This window comes from Homarus americanus, unplaced genomic scaffold (assembly GCF_018991925.1).
Source record: "Homarus americanus isolate GMGI-L3 unplaced genomic scaffold, GMGI_Hamer_2.0 scaffold51227, whole genome shotgun sequence".
NCBI classification, from domain to species: domain Eukaryota; kingdom Metazoa; phylum Arthropoda; class Malacostraca; order Decapoda; family Nephropidae; genus Homarus; species Homarus americanus.
The window spans coordinates 30,298-54,531 of NW_024744790.1; the positions used below are offsets into that span (position 1 = coordinate 30,298).

General features: G+C 41.0%; 1 protein-coding gene across 1 annotated transcript in view; it reads left to right on the forward strand.

Moving 5' to 3' along the window:
- The window catches only part of LOC121878017 (protein spire homolog 1-like), a 33,053-nt gene extending 12,789 nt beyond the window's left edge, over positions 1-20,264 (forward strand). Inside the window, exons 2-7 of the mRNA XM_042383975.1 lie at positions 6,856-6,960; positions 8,028-8,231; positions 15,347-15,480; positions 16,520-16,628; positions 19,929-20,058; positions 20,220-20,264. Of these exons, the coding sequence (XP_042239909.1) occupies positions 6,856-6,960; positions 8,028-8,231; positions 15,347-15,480; positions 16,520-16,628; positions 19,929-20,058; positions 20,220-20,242 (705 nt within the window). The 3' untranslated portion in view covers positions 20,243-20,264. The remainder of the gene's footprint in view (positions 1-6,855; positions 6,961-8,027; positions 8,232-15,346; positions 15,481-16,519; positions 16,629-19,928; positions 20,059-20,219) is intronic.
- Positions 20,265-24,234: the final 3,970 nt, after the last annotated feature.

Sequence of the window (24,234 nt, forward strand, 5' to 3'; positions counted from 1 at the left end):
TTATTAATGGCTAAATTGTCTTAGGTGTTTCTAAACGATGTGTGTGTGTGTGTGTGTGTGACTAGGTTGTTGCTTGGTGAGGTAGATGGGTTGCCAGGTAGGTGTTTTATTACTCGAGTTTATCTCCCGCTGTTTGAGACGTTTACGGTCGAGTTGTTACACACACACACACACACACACACACACACACACAGAGTCAGCCACACAACTAACCAATAAGGAGTGTTAATGGTTGTGAGGGAGGCTGGGTGGTAGAGTCTGTGGTTGTAGTCATCAGTAGTTAAGTGACCTCAAAGATGGCCTCTCATAATCGCACAGAAAATGAAGTGACTAACTGCGTAACTCCTGAAGCGACGCAGAAGGAGGCGTAGGTGATGGGGATGATCTGCGTATAGGGCGTATCAGGGAGAGGATGGTTACGCAATTCTGGATTCTGAGTGTGGTAGGTTGTGTGTGGTATTGTGGTAGTGGTTGATAGTGGTTGTGAGGGGTGATGGTGAGGGGTGATGGTGGTGAGGGGTGATGGTGATGGTGGATGGGTGGTTAATCCTCCCAGATCTCCTCCTTTTCCTCTTACCTTCCTCCTCCTCTTCTTAGCCCCTCTTCCTCTCAGCCCCCTTCCCTCAGCCCTCTCTCTCCTCTTCCAGCCCTCCTCCTCTTCCCAGCCCTCCTCCTCTTCCCCAGCCTCCTCCTCTTCCCAGCCCCTCCTCCTCCTTCCCCCCCAGCCCTCCTCCTCTTCCCCCAGCCCTCCTCCTCTTCCCCCCTCCTCCTTCCCAGCCCTCCTCCTCTTCCCCCAGCCTCCTCCTTCCCCCAGCCTCCTCCTCTTCCCCCAGCCTCCTCCCTTCCCAGCCCTCCTCGTGGCTGTCATCTTTAGGAAGTGTCCTTGTTCATATTTATTTTTTTTATTTGTGTGTGTGTGTGTGTGTGTGTGTGTGTGTGTGTGTGTGTCATCATCATCATCATCATCATCATAATTATTGCTTGTAGTTGTTGTTATTATTATTATTATTATTATTATTATTTTTATTATTATTATTATTATTATTATTATTATTGTTTGGCTATTACAGACAGACAGACAGACAGATAGATAGATATGTAGTTAGATAGATAGATAAATAAATAGATAGACTTACTGTATTAAATGGTTTGATAAGGAGAACTGACGTGAACTAATAAATGGTTATACTCAATATATACTTTCGTCCCTTCACTTGAGTATGCTATTGAAGGCATATTTATAGAGACAGTGGTAGTGGGGTATATCAAAGAGGTATACTAAAAAAAATAGGGTATACTCAAAACCTATGCTACATAATATACAGTATACTCCTGCTCTACAAAACAAACAGAGTATACTAGTGTTATATCTCATGCCCTGAAGCATACTAGATGAGGGTATGTTTTGGAAGTATGATGAGAGTATAATATTGGTGGTATGCTTGATTGTTGAGTGTGTGGTGATTGTGATTGGTGTGTGTGTTGTGTTTGTTTTTGTGTGTGTGTGTGTGTGTGTGTGTGTGTGTGTGTGTGTGTGTGTGTGTGTGTGTGTGTGTGTGTGTGTGTGTGTGTGTGTGTGTGTGTGTGTGTGTGTGTGTGAGTCTGTGCATGTTTTGTGTGCACGTATGTGTATGAGTGAACGTATTCTATGTATGTACTGTATGTATGTGAGATTGTACAGTAGTGTGAGTGTGTGCATGTATGTATGTATGTGTGAACTTATGTATGTATGTATGTTTGTTAGTGTGAGTGTGTGTATGTATGTATGTATGTATGAATGAACGTGTATGTATGTATGAATGTGTATGTATGTATGCATGTATATTAGTCTGAGTGTATGTATGTATGTAAGTTATGTCACCACCACCACCATGATAACACCCCCCCACCCCCCACACGCTGCCACACGCTTCAGGGACCCTGGCTGGTCGTGTCACTCGGCGCCGATGTTGTGTCTTCAAACGACCAGGTACGACGCATGTTATACCTATTCCTCCTTTTCCCCCTTTTTCTGCCCCTTTTCTCCTTTCTGCCCCCTTGCCCCTTTCTGCACCCCTGCCCCCCTTTTCTGCCCCCTTGCCCCTTTTCGCCCCTTGCCCCCTTTTCTGCCCCTTGCCCCTTTTCTGCCTTTTCTGCCCCATTGCCCCTTTTCCTCCCTCCCTCCCCCACCTCCATCCTCCTGTGTGTGATACACACATCTGCATGTCCGTGATCTTCCCCCTCCCTCCTCTTCCCCCTCCTCCCCATCTCCCCTCCTCATCTCCCCTCCTCCCCCCCGTTTCCGTGTACGCATGAAAGTGTTTGTTTGTTGTTTGTTTTTTGCTACAAGTGGACACGTGTGATACAGTACTTCATACGTGTCCCGCATGTCAGGTTTTAAGATACATAGCTCCTGCGTGGGTCTGTCAAGGGTTATTACCGTGTCCGCCTGTCCCGTGGCTTGCACCTTGTCCGCATGTCAGGGTGTGTTAACAGGCTCCATGTCAAAGGCCCTTGTCGTGTCGCCCCGTGTCCGCATGTCCGATAACCTCGCTGTGTTAACATGTCTGTATGGTCTTTTAAGTGGGTAGTAAACCATGTCCACATGTCAAAAGTCTTCCAATTCGATTGTTAATATGGCCATTTTGAGTGTCCTAATGTTAACCCATGTCCTCGCCGTGTCCATAATTTATTGAGTCGTTCACCTGTCTCTATTCACCGTGTCCACATGTCAAAGCCCTGGGGTAGTTAGTTTGGCCCTTACCATGTCAGCGTGTCCAGATTAGACCATAGACGTGTCCTGAATCTGAACACCCATATCATGTCTACTGTATATACGCAGTCCTAGGGCGTACATACTCAACCTATTTTGCGTGTCATATACCTGTTTTGCGTGCATTACCTCCCTTTTGCGTGCATTTCCTTCCTATTTGTGTGTAATCCTTCCCTATTTGCGTGCACTCCTTCCTATGTGTGTGACCCTATTTTGTGAGTGCATTATCTTAACTGTTTTACGCGCGTTCCCTCCTTAATTTGAGTGTATGACCCCATTTTGCGTGTATGACCTCCCATTTTGAGTGTATATTTTTTGTGCAGCCTCCCATTTTGAGTGTATGACCTCCCTATAATTGTGTGCCTCCTTTCTTTTTGAGTGTGGTTTTCTTATTTTGCGTGCAGTTGGAACACATCTTCTATTTTGCATGGGGTCTATCTCCCCACGTTTGAGTGCAGTGCCTATTTTTTGCGTGTGTGTTCTAGTGTGTGTGTGTGTGTGTTATTTCTACCGTTTGAGTGTGAGCCTCATTTTGCGTGTGATGTCTTCTCTTTTCTTGCGTGCAGTCTGTGTATGCATTGCAGTGTCTACCTTTATGGTGTATCTTCTTCCCTCCAGTTAAACGTGTAGTCCCCCAATTTTGCGTGCACCTCACAATTTTGCGTGCAACTTCTTGATTTTGCGTATAATACCATTTTGTTGCGTATAGTATCTAAATTTGCGTGCAGTTCACCAATTTTGCGTGCAGCTCACTAATTTTGCGTGCAATTCACCAATTTTGCGTGCAAGTCCACCTCACTCTGCGTAGTTTCAGATATATATTGTCATGTGAACCACATGTAGTTTACACACACACATGTACGTATAGTTGATGTGTACATAATAGTGTTCATGTGTGTATGTGTAGTTTTTCATGTGCACCTGTAGTTGTTCAAGTATGTGGGTGTGTGTGTGTGTGTGTGTGTGTGTGTGTGTGTGTGTGTGTGTGTGTGTGTGTGTGTGTGTGTGTGTGTGTGTGTGTGTGTGTGTGTTTGTGTTTTGTCTTGTGGTTTGCTCGTATGCCCTCATGTGTGTACACAGACTATGTACGTAGAACTGCTCGTGTGCACTCTTAAAACCTCTGTTGAACGTAATTTTAGAACCTAAATTTCATGCACTGTAAGAATCTGTATTTAACATGTAATTAATTATTTGACCTAAAAGACCTTCATTAATGTCTTAATTAGTTCCAGACATTAAACAAAAAGACAGGTAGTACTCAGACACGTGATGGCTAAGAGACAGTACCAGCCATGATAAAACATCTTATTTTGGGGGGAATAATTCTGATCTTGTTTGAATATGCAAATTAGGGTCATCGTCTGGTTAGGTGTTAAATAGTAAAGAAATAATTGACTCTCTCTCTCTCTCTCTAACCAACCTTGTCCTCTCCATATGGTGTCGCGTCTTCCTCGCCTCCTCTTCCTCCTCCTCCTTCCTCTTCCTCTCCTCCTCCTTCCTCTTCCCCTTCCTCCATGTGGTTGTATAGGTAGTTATCTCAGTACCAGCACCGTGACGGACCCCTCCCTCTCTCCCCCTCTTCCCCCCTCTCCCCTCCTCTCTCTCTTCGTTGAGGTCACCACCAGCATCATGACCACCTATGTTGGTTGGTCCAGTGTCGTCCTTGTCGTCGTAAAAGTGCATTCATCTCCTGCTCCTCCTCACTCTCCTGACGTCCTCCTCCACCTCCTGACGTCCTCCTCTCCACCTCCTGACGTCCTCCTCCACCTCCTTGTTCCTCCTCCACCTCCTGACGTCCTCCTCCACCTCCTACGTCCTCCTCCATCTCACCCTTCTCCCTCCTGCGTCCTCCTCTCCACCTCCTGACGTCCTCCTCCCACCTCCTGACGTCCCACCATCTCTGGCGTCCTCCTCCACCTCCTGACGTCCTCCTCCCCTCCTGACGTCCTCCTCCACCTCCTGACGTCCTCCTCCACCTCCTGACGTCCTCCTCCACCTTCTGAGCGTTCTCCTCCTCTCCTCCCCCTGCCTCTTCTCCTCCACCTCCTCGCCTCTTGCACCTCCTCCTCGTATCCTGCCTCCTCCTCGTATCCTGCCTCCTCCTCGCCTCCTGCACCTCCTCCTGCACCTCCTCCTCGCCTCCTGCACCTCCTCCTGCACCTCCTCCTTACCTCCCGAGCACCTGCCTGAAGTGATGTCGTGGCGATGTACTGGTAGGTGTTTGACTCGTAGCTGTCACTCACTCACTCATTCACTCACTAATTCAGTCACCATCACTCATCATCCTCACTCATCCACTCACTCATCCCTCACTCATCCTCCTCCTCCTGACTGACTCGCTCAATGTCCGCACAGATCTGACATCATCATCACCACCACCACCATCATCATCATCATCTCTCATCATCATCATCATCATCATCATCATCATCATCATCATCAATGGCGGTTACGTTAGGTTCAGGTCAGGTTAGGTCAGGTCAGGTCAGGTCAGGTCAGGTCAGGTCACCACTTACCACAGGTGATTGTGAAAGACGGCTGGTAAAGAACGTAGACTTTATTTTCGGGTTAAGAAAATGTCTGTTCTCACTTCTGTTTGGTGATTGTGGCTGACCAAGGTGTATTAATGACCGCTGTTGTGTGTGTAGTGATTGTGTAGATCCAGTGATGGTGATTGTGTAGTGATTGTTTAGAGTCATTGATGGTGATTGTGTAGTGATTGTTTAGTGTCATTGATGGTGATTGTGTCGTGATTGTTTAAACTCAGTGATGGTGATTGTGTCGTGATTGTTTAAACTCAGTGATGGTGATTGTGTAGTGATTGTTTAGAGTCATCGATGGTGATTGTGTCGTGATTGTTTAAACTCAGTGATGGTGATTGTGTCGTGATTGTATAGATTCAAGTATTGGCGAATCTAACATTCTCCATACCCAGAAGAAGAGGAGGAGGAGGAAGAGAGGAGGGAGTGAAAATGGAGTAGAATTGGTGACATTGGAGTAGGAGAGAGAGAGAGAGAACAACTGACCAATGATAACCAAGAATAGTAAGAGAAGACTTAATCATTGGCTGAATTAATCTGTAATATAAAAAATCCCAAAACAATGGAAAAATAGAATCAGCCAAGTCAAGAAAGGCGGGGTTAGGTTTGTGGTTTGGTTGGGTTAGGTTAGGTTAGGTTTGGAGGTTTGGTTTGGTTAGGTTTTTGGTTTGGTTGGGTTAGGTTTGGTTTGGTTGGGTTTGGTTTGGTTTGGTTTGGTTAGGTTTGGTTTGGTTAGGTTGGGTTAGGTTGTTGGTTAGGTTTGGTTTGGTTGGGTTTGGTTTGGTGGTTAGTTGAGTTGGGTTAGGTTAGGTTAGGTTGGGTTGGGTTGGTTAGGTTAGGTTGTTATGTTTGGTTTGGTCGGGTTTGGTTTGGTTGGGTTGGGTTGGGTTGGGTTAGGTTAGGTTAGGTTAGGTTAGGTTGGGTTGGGTTTGGCTGGCGGTTAGGTTTGGTTTTTATTTAATTAGTGAAATAAAAGTGTAAGGGGAATAAAGTGCTATTGTTAAGTGTTATGATAAGATGTGAGGTCAATAGGGTAAGTAAAATCCTTCTATCATCCATCCCCCTTCCCTTCTCCTCCTCCCACTCTCCCCAATCTCCTCTACCCACCCCCCAATTTCCCCTTCCTCCCTCCCCTCCCTACTCCCTCCCTCCCCCACCCCCCACATGAGGCTTCTCCAGTATCCTGGTCTTTGGTGTGATATGACCAGTGCTCATTCACTCTAAGGTCATTAACTCCAGGTGAAAAAAAAAGGTTTAATTGGTCCAGGTGAAAAGGGTTTATGTCGAGTGATAAAAGGGTTTAATTAGTCCAGGTAAAAAGGGGTTTAATTAGTCCAGGTGAAAAGGGTTTAATTAGTCCATGTGAAAAGGGTTTAATTAGTCCAGGTGAAAACAAAATTGGTACAGATACTCGGCAACTCGCATTAGTCCTATTTATTGCCTATTTAACCCTATTTATCAATCTGTATGTATGTTAATGTGTCTAGTAATAGTATATTTTATCTTTAAGTTGTGTTAGTACCGTATTTAAGGAGTTATGTTAAGTTAATAATTGTGTTGCAGAGTGTGAACGGGGGAACGGATGATGAAGGGATCGAACGGGACTCCGGTGATTCTGAGGACGAGATGGATCGCAGTGCCAACTTTACCATGGCAGAGGCGCTACAGGTAACACTCTCTCTCTCTCTCCAGTATGTGTGTCTTATATAAGTATCTATCTATCTGTGTGTGTGTGTGTGTGTCTATGTCTGTATTTGTCACACACACCTACAGCTAAATGTAATTATTCTGACCTGATTAACACAATTAGGGTTGAATTGGGTCATTACATTTTTTTAGTGTAATTACCTTTATTTTCAGTGAAATTTACCTTTGTTTTAAATGTAATTATCTTAGTTTTCAGTATATTACCTTTATTTGCAGTTTAATTAGCCCTTGTCAGTGTTAAATCAACCTTTCTCAGTGTAAATCAACCTTTGGTTAAAGACCCAGTGTTAAATGAACCTTTCAGTGTTAAATGAACCTTTCAGTGTAATACCTTTCAGTGTAAATACCTTTCAGTGTTAATCAACCTTCTCAGTGTAATCAACCTTTTCAGTGTTAAATGAACCTTTCTCAGTGTTAAATCAACCTTTCTAGTGTTAAATCAACCTTTCTCGTGTTAAATCAACCTTTCTCAGTGTTAAATCAACCTTTCTCAGTGTTAAATCAACCTTTCTCAGTGTAAATCAACCTTTCTGGTAAATCAACCTTTCTCAGTGTTAAATCAACCTCTCAGTGTTAAATCAACCTTTCTCAGTGTTAAATGAACCTTTCTCAGTGTTAAATCAACAACTTCTCAGTGTTAAATCAACCTTTCTCAGTGTTAAATCAACCTTTCTCAGTGTTAAATCAACCTTTCTCAGTGTTAAATCAACCTTTCTCAGTGTTAAATCAACCTTTCTCAGTGTTAAATCAACCTTTCTCAGTGTTAAATCAACCTTTCTCAGTGTTAAATCAACCTTTCTCAGTGTTAAATCAACCTTTCTCAGTGTTAAATCAACCTTTTAAATCAACCTTTCTCAGTGTTAAATCAACCTTTCTCAGTGTTAAATCAACCTTTCTCAGTGTTAAATAAACCTTTCTCAGTGTTAAATAAACCTTTCTCAGTGTTAAATAAACCTTTCTCAGTGTTAAATAAACCTTTCTCAGTGTTAAATACAAAAACTATACCCCCTCCCTTCTCTCCTCCTTAGGTGTGTGAGAGCCGGCTGACGAACGGGGGCCTGGAGGGCGGGGTGTGCGAACACTATCGGGCGGTCATCAGGGCACAGGTGGCTGAATCCATCGACCTGGCCTCTTTCCTCATTAAGGTGGCACAAGGCAACAAGTTCTCTACCCAGTCTTCTGACCTCCTCAGCTCCGAGCATGACCTTCGTGAACTACAGTCTGAAGATTGGGTGAGTTGGTGATTGGTTTAGTGATTGATGTGTGTGATTGGTTAGTTTGTTTGGTCTTTAGTGTGTGGTTAGTGATTGATGCGTGTGATTGGTTAGTGATTGATGCGTCTGATTGGTTAGTTTGATTGGTCTTTAGTGTGTGGTTAGTGATTGATGCGTGTGATTGGTTAGTTTAATCTTAAAAGTTTCGTGTGTGGTTGGTGATTACTTAGTGATTGATATTTGTGATTGTTTAGTTTTATATTCCCAGTTTAATGTGATTGGTGACTAGAATTATACAGTAGTGATTTACGTGTGAAATTGGCTTATATTATGGTATATACTTCTTAATATAGTAATTATGTTAAAAAAAAGACCAGAATCCTGATATATTTCACTATTTACGCTTTGAAAAATAGGGAGAAAATACTCGTACCAATAATGTACTAAATCGTAATCTGTATCTAAATATATATCATTATGATTTGCTATTTAAATCTGAGGTTCGAAATCCAGCACCAGCACCACAGGTATTATTAATTGTCAGATTTATTGAGGGAGGTAACCGTGTCTCACCTGTCCTGACCTTCTCGTTTCACCTGGTCGATATATTTAAAGGGGGAAGGGGGGAGAAGCTGGTACCCTGATGGCGTATACTAAAGGTACAATAGGTAATTCCCTCAAAAACGTCATTTAATTAATTGATTCATTTACCTGTAAGTTGATGAGGTGTAGTTAATTATTTAAGAGTTTTTAGTGAAAAATAGATATAATTGTTGGTTAGAGAAATAAGATAATTGTGTTAGCCAATCAGATGCCCAGGGTTGATCAAATGCATTATCTGTTGTGGGTTTGTTTTGACAGCCGGGTACCAGTCCAGTCCTTGTGGGGGGGTTAATTATTGTTATACCTGAGCTGCGGGATTACCTTATGTTATACCTCGTGTTGTCGTCAAATTACACCTGTTATTAAGGGAATTACAGGTGTGTGTGTAGAGGTTAGACGATAGTTAAAGACAATGGTGTAATTTGGTGGTGTTATCTGTGATCCTCTCTCTTCTCTTCTCTCTTCTCTTCTCTTCTCCAGGTATCTCCTTCCTCAATATCCCCTTTAGGTTAGGTTAGTGTTACGTTAGGTTAGGTTAGTGTTAGGTTAGATTAGGGTTAGTGTTACGTTAGATTAGGTTAGTGTTACGTTAGGTTAGTGTTAGGTTAGGTTAGGTTAGTGTTAGGTTAGGTTAGGTTAGTACTGTTAGGTTAGGTTAGTGTTACGTTAGATTAGGTTAGTGTTACGTTAGATTAGGTTAGTGTTACGTTAGGTTAGTGTTCGTTAGGTTAGTGTTACGTTAGATTACGTTAGTGTTGCGTTAGGTTAGGTTAGTGTTACGTTGATTAGGTTAGTGTTGGTAGATTGTTAGTGTTACTGATTAGGTTAGTCGTTAGATTAGGTTAGTGTTACGTTAGGTTAGGTTAGGGTTAGATTAGGTTAGTGTTAGGTTAGATTGGTTTAGGTTAGATTAGTTAGTGTTAGGTTAGATTAGGTTAGTGTTAGTTAGTTAGGTTAGTGTTGTGTTAGATTAGGTTAGTACGTTAGATTAGGTTAGTGTTACGTTAGATTAGGTTAGTGTTAGGTTAGATTAGGTTAGTGTTACGTTAGATTAGGTTAGTGTTACGTTAGATTAGGTTAGTGTTACGTTAGATTAGTTAGTTTTACGTTAGATTAGTTAGTGTTAGGTTAGCATTAGTTAGTGTTACGTTAGGTTAGTTAGTGTTACGTTAGATTAGGTTAGTGGTTAGCATAGGTTAGTGTTACTAGGTTAGGTTAGTGTTTTAGATTAGGTTAGTGTTAGGTAGCATTGGTTAGTGTTACGTTAGGTTAGGTTAGTGTTACGTTAGATTAGGTTAGTGTTAGGTTAGCATTAGGTTAGTGTTACGTTAGATTAGGTTAGTGTTACGTTAGGTTAGGTTAGTGTTACTTTAGATTAGGTTAGCATTAGGTTAGTGTTACGTTAGATTAGGTTAGTGTTACGTTAGATTAGGTTAGCATTAGGGTGATCAATCGTAAAGTGAAACAAACTGTTGGTTGCTAATCTTCAGGTGATCCATATTTTTTTTTTCACTTCTGGGAAAAATAAACCACAACTTTACCGAAAATCCTGACCCGGCAGATAAAAGTGTTGGTTTACGTGTGATCAATGGAGGAAGACGGGCATTACCGCTTCCCTGCAGCTGGGTGACGGCATTACCGCCTTCGTCATGCAGCTGGCGGGCGGATTAGCCGTCACTCACTGCAGCTGGCGGGGCGGCATTACCGCTGTCACCACTGCAGCTGGCGGTAGACGGGTTCGCTCGTCACACGGCTGGCGGAGACGGCATTACCGCCTTCGTCACCACTGCAGCTGGCGGAGACGGCATTACCGCCCGTCACACTGCAGCTGGCGGGGAGGATTACCGCCTTCGTCACCACGCAGCTGGCGGAGACGGCATTACCGCCTTCGTCCACGCAGCTGGCGGGGACGGCATTACGCCTTCGTCCCACGCAGCTGGCGGGTAGACGTGGCATTACCGCCTTCGTCACTCACTGCAGCTGGCGGGTAGACGTGGCATTACCGCCTTCGTCACTCACTGCAGCTGTCGGGTAGAGAATTTTATTTCTTTTTTTTTGTATCTGAAAATCTGTAATGGTAGAAAAATCTGTATCGCTGCCAAAAGCTAATCCAGTTAAATCGAGGCCAAAGTTACTGTAATCGGATGTTATATACTGTAATCGGATGTTATATACTGTAATCGGATCTACAGAACGAAGATTGAATAGTGAATAAGAAGAATTATCGGGCTGTGAAAAACGAGATTTATTTTAAGAGTTAAAAACAAAGAATTAACAGCGAAAACAAAACTGTGAAAAACTCGCTGTAAGTAACTCTAGCATTATAAACACCAAGAAATAAGACTTAAAGAAGAATTACCTAAAATAATCCCTTTATTAGGTTGACATCATCATTGAATTCATAGTTGAAGGAAAAAAACAGTTGGTGGTGATAACGGGCGTTTCCAACAATTTAACACAAATACTCTGGTTATATAGTATATTTAATTATACACTCTTGAGAGTTTATATACAGAGTCTAGAAACTGGTATTATTAACTCTAACGTATCACTATCAAATTCATCACATCTCATTATCACTTATTTTGAGCATTTATATTTATACAACGACGTAAATACCTTTCCTATAGATGGCTAAAGATAATTTAATCAGCTAATTTGACCCATTAGTTGAGAGGAAGGGCGGGAGGGGTAGCGTAGCGTATTGGAACAAAGAAATGGCCGCGTTTAACTCTCTTGGCTGGGGACGCTGGCAGTTGCACCTCTCTCCCTCTCCTCTCCTCCTCCCCCGTCATGAAGACTTGCTTATCATTAACTTTATGGCATTAGTGGACTAGACCTCCCGCGGGCTGAATGTTGATAAGAAAGTTAGAATATGTTTATAAAGTTTATTTGTAGCCAGAGCTCGTGATGCAGATCTTGTATACCCTAGTTTTTTTAGGTAGATTTACTGCTTGATGAAGGAATGTTTTTATCTTAACATAAATTAGAGGAAGCTAATTATGTATATGTGTATTTCGTGGCCACACTGTATATATAAACGTCTCATGGTATTGTATACATAGGGCGTTATGTCATGTACAGTAAAAATATATATATACTGCATCACGTAGGCATCTTTTCTCCTAATTAGTGTTTAATGAACTTATCAGACGTACGGTAGTCTCATTCTAAACTTTTTTGCCATTTGGGAAGTTATTTATATGATTCAGATTACATCAAGATGTTATAAACTAATTTATGTCTCAATTTACGAAGAATAATTTACGTAAGAACTGATGAGAGTCAAGCCAGGCGAGGCACCACACTCCTACACAAAGAACTACACCATCCAGCTCTTCCTAGCGTGAATGTTTCCGTCATGAAGGCTATTAAACACATAATTTATATCTGTGTCATTATCTGTAAGTTTTTCTTTGTAACCATTAAACAAGTTAACTCCACCTCCGGTATAATAGAGAAGCCATTAACCAGATTACTTATTTTCTTTCCCTCTGGTCTAGTGTAATGGCGAGGATAAATTTAGGACGCTTCCGTTCTTTTCTCGGCATTGTTGGATCTCTTTGAATTATTTAGCGCGCTTCGTTTAGAGGTTTACAGGGGTTAGGCGGTGCTTTATAGTGACATAATGCAATCTATAAATAATCCAAAGGGCTCACGATCATAAGAGATAAGAGCCTCTATGACGTCACTGAGAAACAGACGTGGGATTGGCCAAAAATTCCAGCCATAACGTCACGACAGCAGCTGATTGGCTCACGAGGCTTTGGCGTCATGGTTTCCATGGTGACGTTCCTGGGAGTGGGAGTAGACGGGACATACACCCAGCGGTTTGATGTGATTAAAATTAGCGACTGGGCCGCAAGCTTGATATTTTTATATTATAATAAGTAGAATTAACTTATTTTACATGTTGGTGGTGGTTATTATAAGTTTTAGGGATAATGATTGCGTGTTAGAACAGATTAAAGGGAACATGTGCGTCGAGTGTGTAGGGGGGGGAGGTGGGGGGCGCCGGCCATTGATTCTCATGGCTTTATAACCCTCTCACTGGCTCCCCACCGTGACCCTCCTGCTGAGCCCCTACCCCCCACCCTTGTACCCCCCGTGGTGTGTTCCTGAAGCTGTTGTCTTGGTGGTGTTTTAAAGTCAAGGAGATGGTTATCCGGGGGTCTGTGAGGGGACACACTAATGTCCCAACACACATTCCCTTCTCCCGGTCCGCCCCGCCCACCGTGTCCACACCCACACTTGGTTTATACATTCCTTGACAATAAAGTAAACAAAGGAAAAATAATGATACGCGGTGCAGATTTGTAGAGAAAACTTAAGTAGGTTAGAGGTGATTTTATAACTATTATTTAAAGAAGTGAAAAGAATAACGTTTGTTGTTGTTTTGTAGAAGTTGTGTGATGCTTTAGTATTAACCCTCTTGAGTATCAGAGTACGATCGATGACTTAACCTTCTGAGTACGACGAATTAACCCTGTATGGTACGATGGCAATCCTCTGAGTACGATGACAACCCTCTGAGTACGATGACGACCCTCTGAGTACGATGACAACCCTCTGAGTACGATGACAACCCTCTGAGTACGATGACAACCCTCTGAGTACGATGACAACCCTCTGAGTACGATGACAACCCTCTGAGTACGATGACAACCCTCTGAGTACGATGGCAATCCTCTTGAGTATGATAATTTAACCTGAGCACGATAACTTAACGCTCTTGTGTACGACGACCTAACACCTTGAGTACGATATCATCTTACGGAAAGGAATATACAATGAAATGAAAGGACTGTATACTCAAAGGATTCAATCATCTTACTTAAGGACTCAAGATATCTTACTTAATAGAGCAATTCGTCGTATCTTTTAAATCAATACACCTTTTATACGCGAGACAAGATGGCCCGATAGTCATTTGTTTGAAAGTATCGTAACCAATATTAATTTTTTAATATCTATTTTCACTCATATATCATTAATCCTCCTTATAAGAATAAATAAATGACATCTATTACTGTACTTCTGTAGTAGATAACGAGCATTTATTGATCGAATTACCATGGTGCAATTTATTTTATTTGCTTCCGTATTCTCAAAGGGTTAAAAGATAGATGTTTTCCCCCATACCATATTTGTGTCTGCGTGGATAGCAATATGCAGATGATGATGGCATACAATAGTCTGTGAATGTAGGAAGGATGAAAAGGATTCCCCGGGGCCGCATCCTCCCGTAAACAAGTTGCTTTAGCTCAGTGGAAAGGTCGTGAAATATTGAGAACCTTCTACATATTTCACCTGGAAAGAGTCGGGCGAGAGGGGGGACGAAAGTGCCTAGTGTTACAAACGAACCACGGACAGAACCACTTCACTGTTTTTTTTTTCCCTTTGTTTATTGTAACGACCCGGATTTGTCAAGCTTAACTAAAACAAAATTTAAATTGCTCTTATATCGTTGGATTATATTATTTTCGTTTGGTTTAAAAAAAATAATATATGGTTTAGTCACTTTAGTTTAGTGGGTTGTGTTGCTGTGGTACTTGATTAACATTAGTCGCATTGCTGGGAGGGAAGGGTCGATGTATTGCGGCAGGACACCTGTTGACATACACCCGCAGATAAACTCATATTAAAGCTTTTTCTCTCAGTAATATGAATACAATTTTCAGTGAAGATTTTTTATTTGGCGATGCAGATGTAAAAGTCACGCTGCAGATTGCATTCCGTATTTTTTTTTTTATGGAAGAAGCGGGTAATTTATATTTTTTCTCATCAAACTCTAAAGAAGAAAATTTATTATTATCGAAATTCGTTGAGTGCATATCCAGAAATTCACAATTCTTACATAACTTAACCCAACTAGCGCTCGTTAGATAAATCGATTTCATGTTAGCCCGTAAGTTATGTTTGGGTAAAAATCTGAATTCCCGAAAACAGATTCCAACGAATTTTGACAATTACAACATTTCTTCTGTAAGGTTTGGTGATAATGTATTAGACCAAGAAATATACTGAAGCGCTGTATAGGAAAAAAAATCTCTCATCTACTAATGACCGCAAGTGGGCTGACCAACACATATCAGCAATTGGACAAAATCCTAATAAAGCTTTTCCCCTGGACAGAATCTCAACACCCAAAATAATTAATCGGACAAAATGCCACTACCATGTTTTTGTTACGGTAGAATACATTACGTAATCTAGCTTGTATTACTGTAACAGGCCGACCCTTGATTGGAGTTCATTGACCTAGCCAACTACACACCACCTCATGATACCATTAACCTATTCATTAACTATACTTAGATAAATATACAACAATAATATTATCCAAAATGAAATTAATTACGTTTAATATAAAATGCAAGATGCTAGATGAATTGGTATTTTTCAGGGTCAACAATGCCAAGATGTGCTCAAAATATACACAATTATACTATATTTAATTTTTCCGGTTAAGGGAAGTATTTTTTAAGACTGTCCCTGAATTCGTGACTAAAATATCTCTTCTCTTTCAGGCACGACTTTGGATGCAGGTCATGTGGGAGTTGAGGAATGGCGTCAAGTTGAAGAAGTTTGAATACTCGCGTGGACCCATCGAGTATGCTCTTACACCTTATGAAATGCTTATGGACGATATCAGATCACGCAGGTTAATACCATAATAAGACTTTTTCAGGCTAAGATTAGATTTAGTTTAGTTTGTGGAGTTCGCTTGTTGCGGACATCAGAATAATATAGATGAAAATTGGTTACTTTTGGCCTCTGTGTCTTTGGTACTTCAGTTAATTGACAATAACCATCACTGAAAAATAAAGATATATATTGTCAAACGCTTGTATTGACGTCACTATTGTTTGGTTAAGTTTTCTGATGTAAGTGGAGCCTTAAATAGATGTGTTTCAGTCTGTTTTTGTCACTTGTATATTGGAATAGGTATGTTTGAGTAAATTGGTCTGTATTTAGACAGCAATAGGCACCTAATAGAACGATAACAATGTAGGAGACAACGAAATAAAAGCTCCATTGTTTGATTGGGATATTTGTAATACTCTAGTGACAAAGGATTAAGGGTCAACCGTCTAGTTGTTGTTGTTTATTGTTAACATTGTTTTATTGGAGTAGTTTAACACTGCCACTACAGTTCTCAACGGTCAAACCAAAAACTGTAAATTTAGAATAACTTAATTGTTTCAGGTTTGATTTATTTTTATTTTGCAAAGAACTGGACAATGATGACTTAAGCTCTAATTAATTACTGCAAATGATCATTATTATTATTATTTTACTGCCATTTTCTTATCTTGTATGGGATGAATGTGAATATGAAATCCTGAAGTATGTACAGGTATTGTACTGTACTGCATGTACTGTACTGTAACGTGTGTTTCATAATATTGTACAGAATAGTAGAACATTTTTATCACAGGTTTATCCTGATTGAGATAAATGTACATATTCTAAATTTATGAACATTTGACCTTATTTTTGTAAAACTATTAATTGAAATGATAATGAAGTTTGTATGGATAAATAATTATTCAGGTCCAAAATGCATTACCATCAAGCCCTCTGAAGTATTAATTAGCTGTGGACAGTATTCTAATTTTGTTCATGAAAGTCAGATCCGTCGGGTGTGTATTAATAATGTGAGACCAAAACTAAGAGCTAACCATCAGTTCCTCCCACAGATACACTCTCAACAAGGTCATGGTAAATGGTGACATACCTCCACGTGTCAAGAAGGACGCTCACACTATAATCCTGGACTTTATTAGGTCACGCCCACCACTTAGAAAGGTAAGACTAAATCTAATTATCTCCCAAAACACAATACTGTACCACCATGATAATTTATCACTTAAGCTTTACAACAACATATTATTCAGTGAACGAGTCTTTCTCCTTCAGTTGGCCGGTTAAGAGTGCAAGTGGAGATGGATTTTCAAAATACAGTATACTGTACATACTGTATTTGGAATTTGATTTCCATATAGTGGAATCATAAATTATCATACATATGTTAAACAAAGGAGCAAATGAGAAAGAATGCAGCTTACCCCCAGTGCAGCTAGATCGTGCACACATTCATAGTGTGTAACACCACTGGGTTTTGCCATAAGGTTACCAAGATGAATTTGATAAAGTTTCAGGATCTCAGCCAAAACAAGTCAAGGTGAACAAAGTGTCATAAATCATCATTACTATTTTCCACGCCGGTCTGTGTTTGTGTCAACTCCCCAGGCTGCAGGGTCTCTTGTAGTCCTTCATCAGGTTCTCACCCATTAAGGCCATTTCTCACAACCTCTCCTCATTTATTCCTACTCCTGGTTCTCTTCCATGCCACATTCAAACTCTTGACCCAGTAGTTCTCCTCCACATGCCCCGACTCTCTCAGCTGACCTTTATGTAAAACATCACCAATGCTCTCAATACCCAGCCTCCCTCTTAGCTCTCAACAGATTTTTGTATATATCAGTGTCACATTACACATCCTTCTCACTATTATCATTTTGTCCCACTCAGTCTATGAGTGTTATCATCTTTAATTGTCCGTGTTTCACTGCCATACAACAACATGCTGTTCATGCTGCTCAAACTGGCAACAGAAATATTTCCTTGGAAGTGAAGAGAAAGTCTTCTCACTATCAGTTAAGGCAACACCATAAACTGCTCTTAGCTTTATTATACAGTACCACAGGTATTTGATTTATCATGATCTTTAAAATTACAGTACAATATGCCCTCCAAGTGGCCGGCATTTTCGCGGCTGGGACAGGGAGCCATTTGTTCTAGAGACAGTGATTACCTTTACCTGTATTGTAAATATATATATATATATATATATATATATATATATATATATATATATATATATATATATATATATATATATATATATATATATATATATATATATATATATATATATATATGTGTGTGTGTGTAGACACACACACACACAAAACATACACTACAAATCAATAATAATTGGAAAATCCTCTCACAAATAATCAGAAACAAATATATTAAAAATGTGACAGTCTACCCTCAAATTCGTGCTCTATTACTTTAGTAATACAGCACGAATTTGAGGGTAGACTGTCACATTTCTGATTATTTGTGAGAGGATTTTCCAATTATTATTGATTTGTAGTGTATGTTTTGTGTGTGTGTGTGTCTACACACACACACATATATACAATACTACAGGTAAAAGAAATAATTGTCCTAAGGGCAGACACATAAAGGGAATACACATTTCTTTGTACACAGCAGGTTTTTAGTGAATCAGAAAAAGTCTTAAGTTGACTACTATGACAATTTTCCATTGAGTAGGTCTTGAGTAGAATATGAGGAATGATTAGGTTGAGCATCTGATGGAGGAAATTTCCCAGACAGTGTGAGCAAATACTGGGGAAGTTAGTTTTTGAAGCTTCTGAGGCAGAGCTAAGGGATCTCTTTCTGTGTTTTGTTCTTAAAAGCTAGATTAACAAACAGCATGGCTTAATTTCCCAGGAAGCTCGAGTGTTCTTCTCGGTGGTGGGAGTTGTTAGAAGACTCTGGGGTTAAGACAGATGTGTTACACAGGATGGAGTCTTCATTCCTTGGATGGTAGGGAAGTTTGGTTTCCTTCTATGTCAAGGATATTTATCAATGTGAAACAATTCATTATTCCATTGTTGTTTCTCAGTCATATAGGAGAGAAATTTTGGTGGAGAAGTATTTTATTTTGTACTGATAACCTGTCAACTATGGTGTGTATCAGGAAGAAGTATTCATCTAGCTCTCTTGTATTATGTTATCAAAGACTGTTTGGGTCATGTAAGGAGCCTTTTTTGGAGTGTGGTGTTTGTTTTATAGGGTGTGGGGAACAACTGTGTTTATATTGAGAGCTTCTAAATGGTTGAACAATGATGCATTCAGGGGATGTGAGACCTTGGCATGTAAGGGAGAGGATGCTATCTGGTAGTGACCCCAAGTGACAATCACCATCAGTCAACTTACCTTGCAGGCACTAATACAGTATTCGGAGTAGGATTTTCTTACTTTTTACTACCTTATTATAAAGACAGATCAGTGTTTTCAGCTCTCCTCAACAGTATCAAGATCAGTGCACATTAATATGGTCAGTAACCACATTTTCCACATCCTGTCTCATCCTGGTGTACAGAGGGACTAAGCAAGATTAAGAGAGTATTTCCTATACATCTTTACACATCTTGAATTCCTTATTTACTCATGGACTTAAGAGTAATAACATGTATAAGTCATCACAAATACCTGTACATATGTTAGGCGCTGACCTTCTCCATACCTTAAGTACTGAAGGCAACTACTGAAACATTAGCTCAAGAATTTTGCTTGTTTGTTTGTTTGGTATCTACGTAATTGAAGATGCAATCATTTACTTGCTCTGAGTGAGAAGATTTGCCATAGTGAGCATACTGGAGGAGGATAATGGGATGAAGGGTATTTCTCAATATGGTTCTGGTATCATAAACCATGGCATCTAGAACTGAGAAACAGGCTGTGTGGAGAGGAAGATTTAACATAGAGAGAAATAAGAATAAATGAAGGAATGGTATTTACAGACAGAATCTCTAGATACCTGACCTTTTACTAACCAGTTATCTCCTTATCTTCACATAACAAGCACCCAACTGCAGAAGGCGTTTAGAACATCTTATCAACAACTCTCTTATCTTTTTGGTATTGATCTGTTTTTGGTAAGAAGCGAGAACTTATTTAGGCTTTGAAAGAAGGTATAAGGAAGCAGGAACAGGCTGAGAACTGTATAAGACGAATACAGATGGTGATAGTGTAGAGTCTTAACCTCACAAATAGGACTGCGGTTATTTTAGATTAGATTTTTGGAATTGATTAAGGACTGGAGGAAGGACAGCTGGCATGTCCTTACCATAATGTAAGAAAAAGTATTTAGCATATACAGTAGAAGTTTATGAAGAAGATGGAACAAGAGCTCTTTGGCCAGCTTTTATTTGGACATCAGGGTACTGTACTGTATACTTTGAAATCTTTTGTTTCTTATTTATTGATGGCTCCTAAGATTATATGCATTGGTCATTTTTCTTTCAGGCATCAGAGCGAAAACTTCTCCCTCCACCACGAAAAATCTCGTCTCCAATGGAACTTCTCATGGAAAGCATTAGAAAGGACCACACCTTAAAGCATGTCAACACTCCCATGCGGGCCCGTCCAATGTCCAGTGAGTACCCGATCCGTTCTCTCTTACTTTCGCCATGCTGTCTGACCATAGTGATCAAGTACCTGTCCTATCATTGTAGTCAGATGATGTAGCCTAAGTAGTTCTTGTGTTTTGATTAATTATTGTACATGACATTCAACAAGTTTATATTTTTTTTTAAGGTGGCCTAAGGATACCAGGTTAGTTAACTCTGAGCCAGATTCACTTTCTCACCGTTCATGATTTTTATTTACCCAATTACCCTGTACTGTACTGTATGCTTTAGTACTTCATCACTGTAGTGTAGAAGAACCTATGCCTGGTGGGGACAATCCTTCAAGATGATTCTTTATGTTCAACTGTCATAAAACCTTTTGTGTATTGACGTGTGTCTTTTTGAGTAATGTAGTTTGTTCTCTCTTAGTATTCCTGCTGTGATTGAAATCCTGAATGAGGGATGGCATTGTTTAGTGATGGTTGTTGTAGTTTAGTCTACCTTTGTTATGTGGATAATATTAGTCTGTTGCATTCTGGTTGACCTCTGTGTTTAAATCAGGTTCCTGGATACTCACGAATATATGTGGAGAAATTTTTTTGTTGAGGTTGTGTTTTCAGGAGTTATATGACACCTTACCAGGATTGTTTTGTAGTGTAGTGTAGTGTAGTGTTGGGTTTATTTCGTTCATTTGTTTTTGCGTGTTTCCCAAGTACTGTAGTATAATAGTATTGATCCAGTGCTGTTGTGGTGTTGGTGTTGTGGTAACATGTATACACACCATCCTCCCACAAGTAAGCCAGAGTGACTTACATTTCTTGCTCGAATGACTTTTGTGGTCACTGATAACGTGTCAGTATGTGTGGGTGATGCAGTGATTTTTTTTGTGCTGAACTGAACAGGAACTACAGTGGATGGTGACCAGATACGACAAGGTAATGTACTATATTCAAGAAAAGGAATAAAAGTTAAATGCTTGTAAGAATTAAGTTATGGAATTTAAGAGGTAGAAGTTTACTGTAATATAGTGAATATGGTAAGTCATCGGAAATAAAAAAATATACTGAAGAAATATATTTAAAGATTTTGATGAATTTTACATCATCTTTTGCTGTTAATTACAATCTTCTCTGTCATTTCTGTTATGTTCTCCTTCCTCTTCCAACCAGGATCCTTTTACCACATTCGTTCATTTATGTAGCGTCAATAGTTATCTTATCTTGGTACAGAATATCGAGAGTTGAATGTTTACTTTCATTAGCGGATATGTCGTCTTTATCCATCAGTAGTTCTATTGTGTACAGTCACTCAAAAAATTATATTTACTGGGGGGGGGGTTCATGAATGTCAGAATGAACACTGTGATTCCTGTTGTCTTGGCATAGATGTTTGTTATGTGTTCGCTATAGTGTTCTTGTATTGTGTTTACGATAACCAAGAAGAATAAGGTGATATGATACTGCTTGGGGCGTCGCTACAAACAATTACTTGCTGTAGGAGATTATTCTGTGATTTTGAACTTGAAATGATTGTTGGCGGAGACTTCTCAGCGACGTTGGTGTTGAAGTGTTTGGTGGAAGAGATAAAGAATTGAAATGTTTATTGCAGGGGATTATTCTTCTTCTTCTTATTCTTATTCTTATTCTTATTCTTATTCTTATTCTTCTTCTTCTTATTCTTATTCTTATTCTTATTCTTATTCTTCTTCTTCTTCTTCTTCTTCTTCTTCTTCTTCTTCTTCTTCTTCTTCAGTAACCTTGATTTTGTGGGAAGGTCTTGGGAGGAACTTTAGGTTTGTGTTTTTGTTTTAGAAGACTTTATTGATATGGTAATTAAGTTCCCTCGCTAGTTCCCTCCCTTCCACTCTCCAAGCCTCCCTCCTCCATATAAGCCATCTTAACAGCCTCACCGCACAACACCCTCGCTAATGCCTTCTCCCCCTATTTACATTCTTCGTTCCCCACCCTTCACATCTTTGTATTTTAACCTCCTTCTCACACTTCCCCTCTCTGCACCTCCCCAACTTTTCCCCACACATTACCTTCCATTGCACCTCATCATTCCTCCCACACTTCTTATATATCCCACACCCTCATCCCCACCCCCACACTCTCATCCCACCACATCCCCACACACCTCCACACGTCCCCCTCCCACACGTCCCCACACCCCCCGTCCTCACACCCCCCACACGTCCCTCCACACGTCCTCACCCACGTCCCTCCACCCCACGTCCCACCTCCACACGTCCCCCACACCTCCCACACGTCCCTCTTATATCCTGAACCTGTCCGTCGTCTCAGTATTTCCTCCCCACACCTTCTTGTCCCCAGAGGCTGTCCCCACCGCCCCAGGGAGGGAGTAACACTGTGGTTACCTCCCTCAGTTTTTGGCAGCACCAGCTCTTGTGTTTGCTTCCCCAACAACCACCTATAATTAGAATAGACTGTATTTGTCTGGCGTAATGAGAAGTTACTCTTTTTGTAGTGGAGAGGAACGTGTCAATATGCTGAGGGAGGGAGGGATGGAAGGGAGGGTAGAAGAACAGAGGAGAGAAGGGAAAAGGGAGGGAAAGAGGGAGGGGGGAGGGGTGGAAGGAGGGGTAGAAGAACACAGGAGAGAAGGGAAAAATGGGAGGGTGGAGGGAACTCTGTTGATATGTTTTATGCAAGGAAACAGCTGACTGGATTTTGTGTTTCTCTTGTTTTGTGTCTGTCTGGGAGAACACATGAAATTCCCATCACTAGATACAATTATCGATAACGAAGGCACCGCTTATTGGCCGCCGCATAAATTACCAACCACTGAATTGCCAATTACATACTGTGTGTTTAATGGAAGAGAGAGAGAAACTCCATAATTCCTCCTCCTCGCCGTCTTTTCTCCACTTGAGCCGTTGAGGTTTATAACGAGACACAGGTACACCTTCCCTCGCTCGTTCCCATCCAGGTTTACTTGCTGCTTGAGTACGTTAACAAGTTCAGTGGCTTATGGGGAACAGTCTCTATGTAAACCTCTTCCCGTCTGTGGTCTCCCAACTGTCGAGAGATTCTGCTTTTCTGTGTTGCCTATGTGTTTCGGTGTGTGGGGGAGGATCTTTATGTTGTGTGGTGTGTGTATATGTGTGTGTGTGTGTGTGTGTGTGTGTGTGTGTGTGTGTGTGTGTGTGTGTGTGGGTGAATGGATGAAAATCTTCTTTTCTCTTCTCTTCAAAACAAAAGAAATAAAAGTATAAAATGTACAGCCCAATTAAAGGTTTGAACCCAGAGAGACGATGTTGACATATAACCTCGAGGGGAAAAGGTGTTATTATGGGATGATCTGTTGTGGTGGAGGGGTGGGTGTTCTGGCCAATCAGGAGCAAGGTCTGGAATAGATTTGGAGTGATGGGCCAATCGGGAGTAAGGTTTTGAATACGTTTGAAGTCATGGGCCAATTGGAGTGAATGTTCGGGATAATTAGAAGATGGGTTTTAAATAGGTTTGGAAGTGATGGGCCAATCAGGATTAAGATCTTGAAAAGGGAGAAAATTTTGAGCCAATCAGGAGAATGGTCTTCAATAATTTTGGCTAATGAAGATCTGGGTCTTAAATAGTTTTGGAATGACGGGCCAATCAACAGAAAGATCTTGAACAAGGGTTGACAGCTCTGGCCAATCAGGAGCAAGATATTGAACAGTTTTGGAGTGACAGGCCAATTAGAAGCAAGGTCTCAGTGTGTAAATAGAAGGATGAAAGAGGTGATGGTGGCCTGATGGTATATGTATGTATGTATGTATGTATGAGAGGGAAAGGGATACAAGCGGTGTGGAGGACAGTGTGGAAGAGGTAGGACACTGTGGGAGGGGTGAGGAGTGTGGAGAACAATATGTGGGAGGGGCAGTGAAGAAAGGACAGGGAACGTGGGAAGGGGGGCAGCATTGTGGGAGGGGATGGGAGGGGTGTAAGAGCTCTCATAAACAACACCTGGGGGCTCAATGTCCTCTTTCATAATTCTTTATCTGGACGTGTGCTGCTGGGGGGGGAGGGAGGGCAATGAAAGAGAAGAGGTTGAGTAAAGAGGGGGAGGAGGAGGGGAAAAGAGGGCAAGTGGGTGTATGTGAGATGTTTACTCTTAAAACACCATTGTGAGGGGGGCGAGGAGGAAGAGGGGGAGGAAGAGGGGGAGGAAGAGGGGTGGAAGAGGGGTGGATATGTATGAGG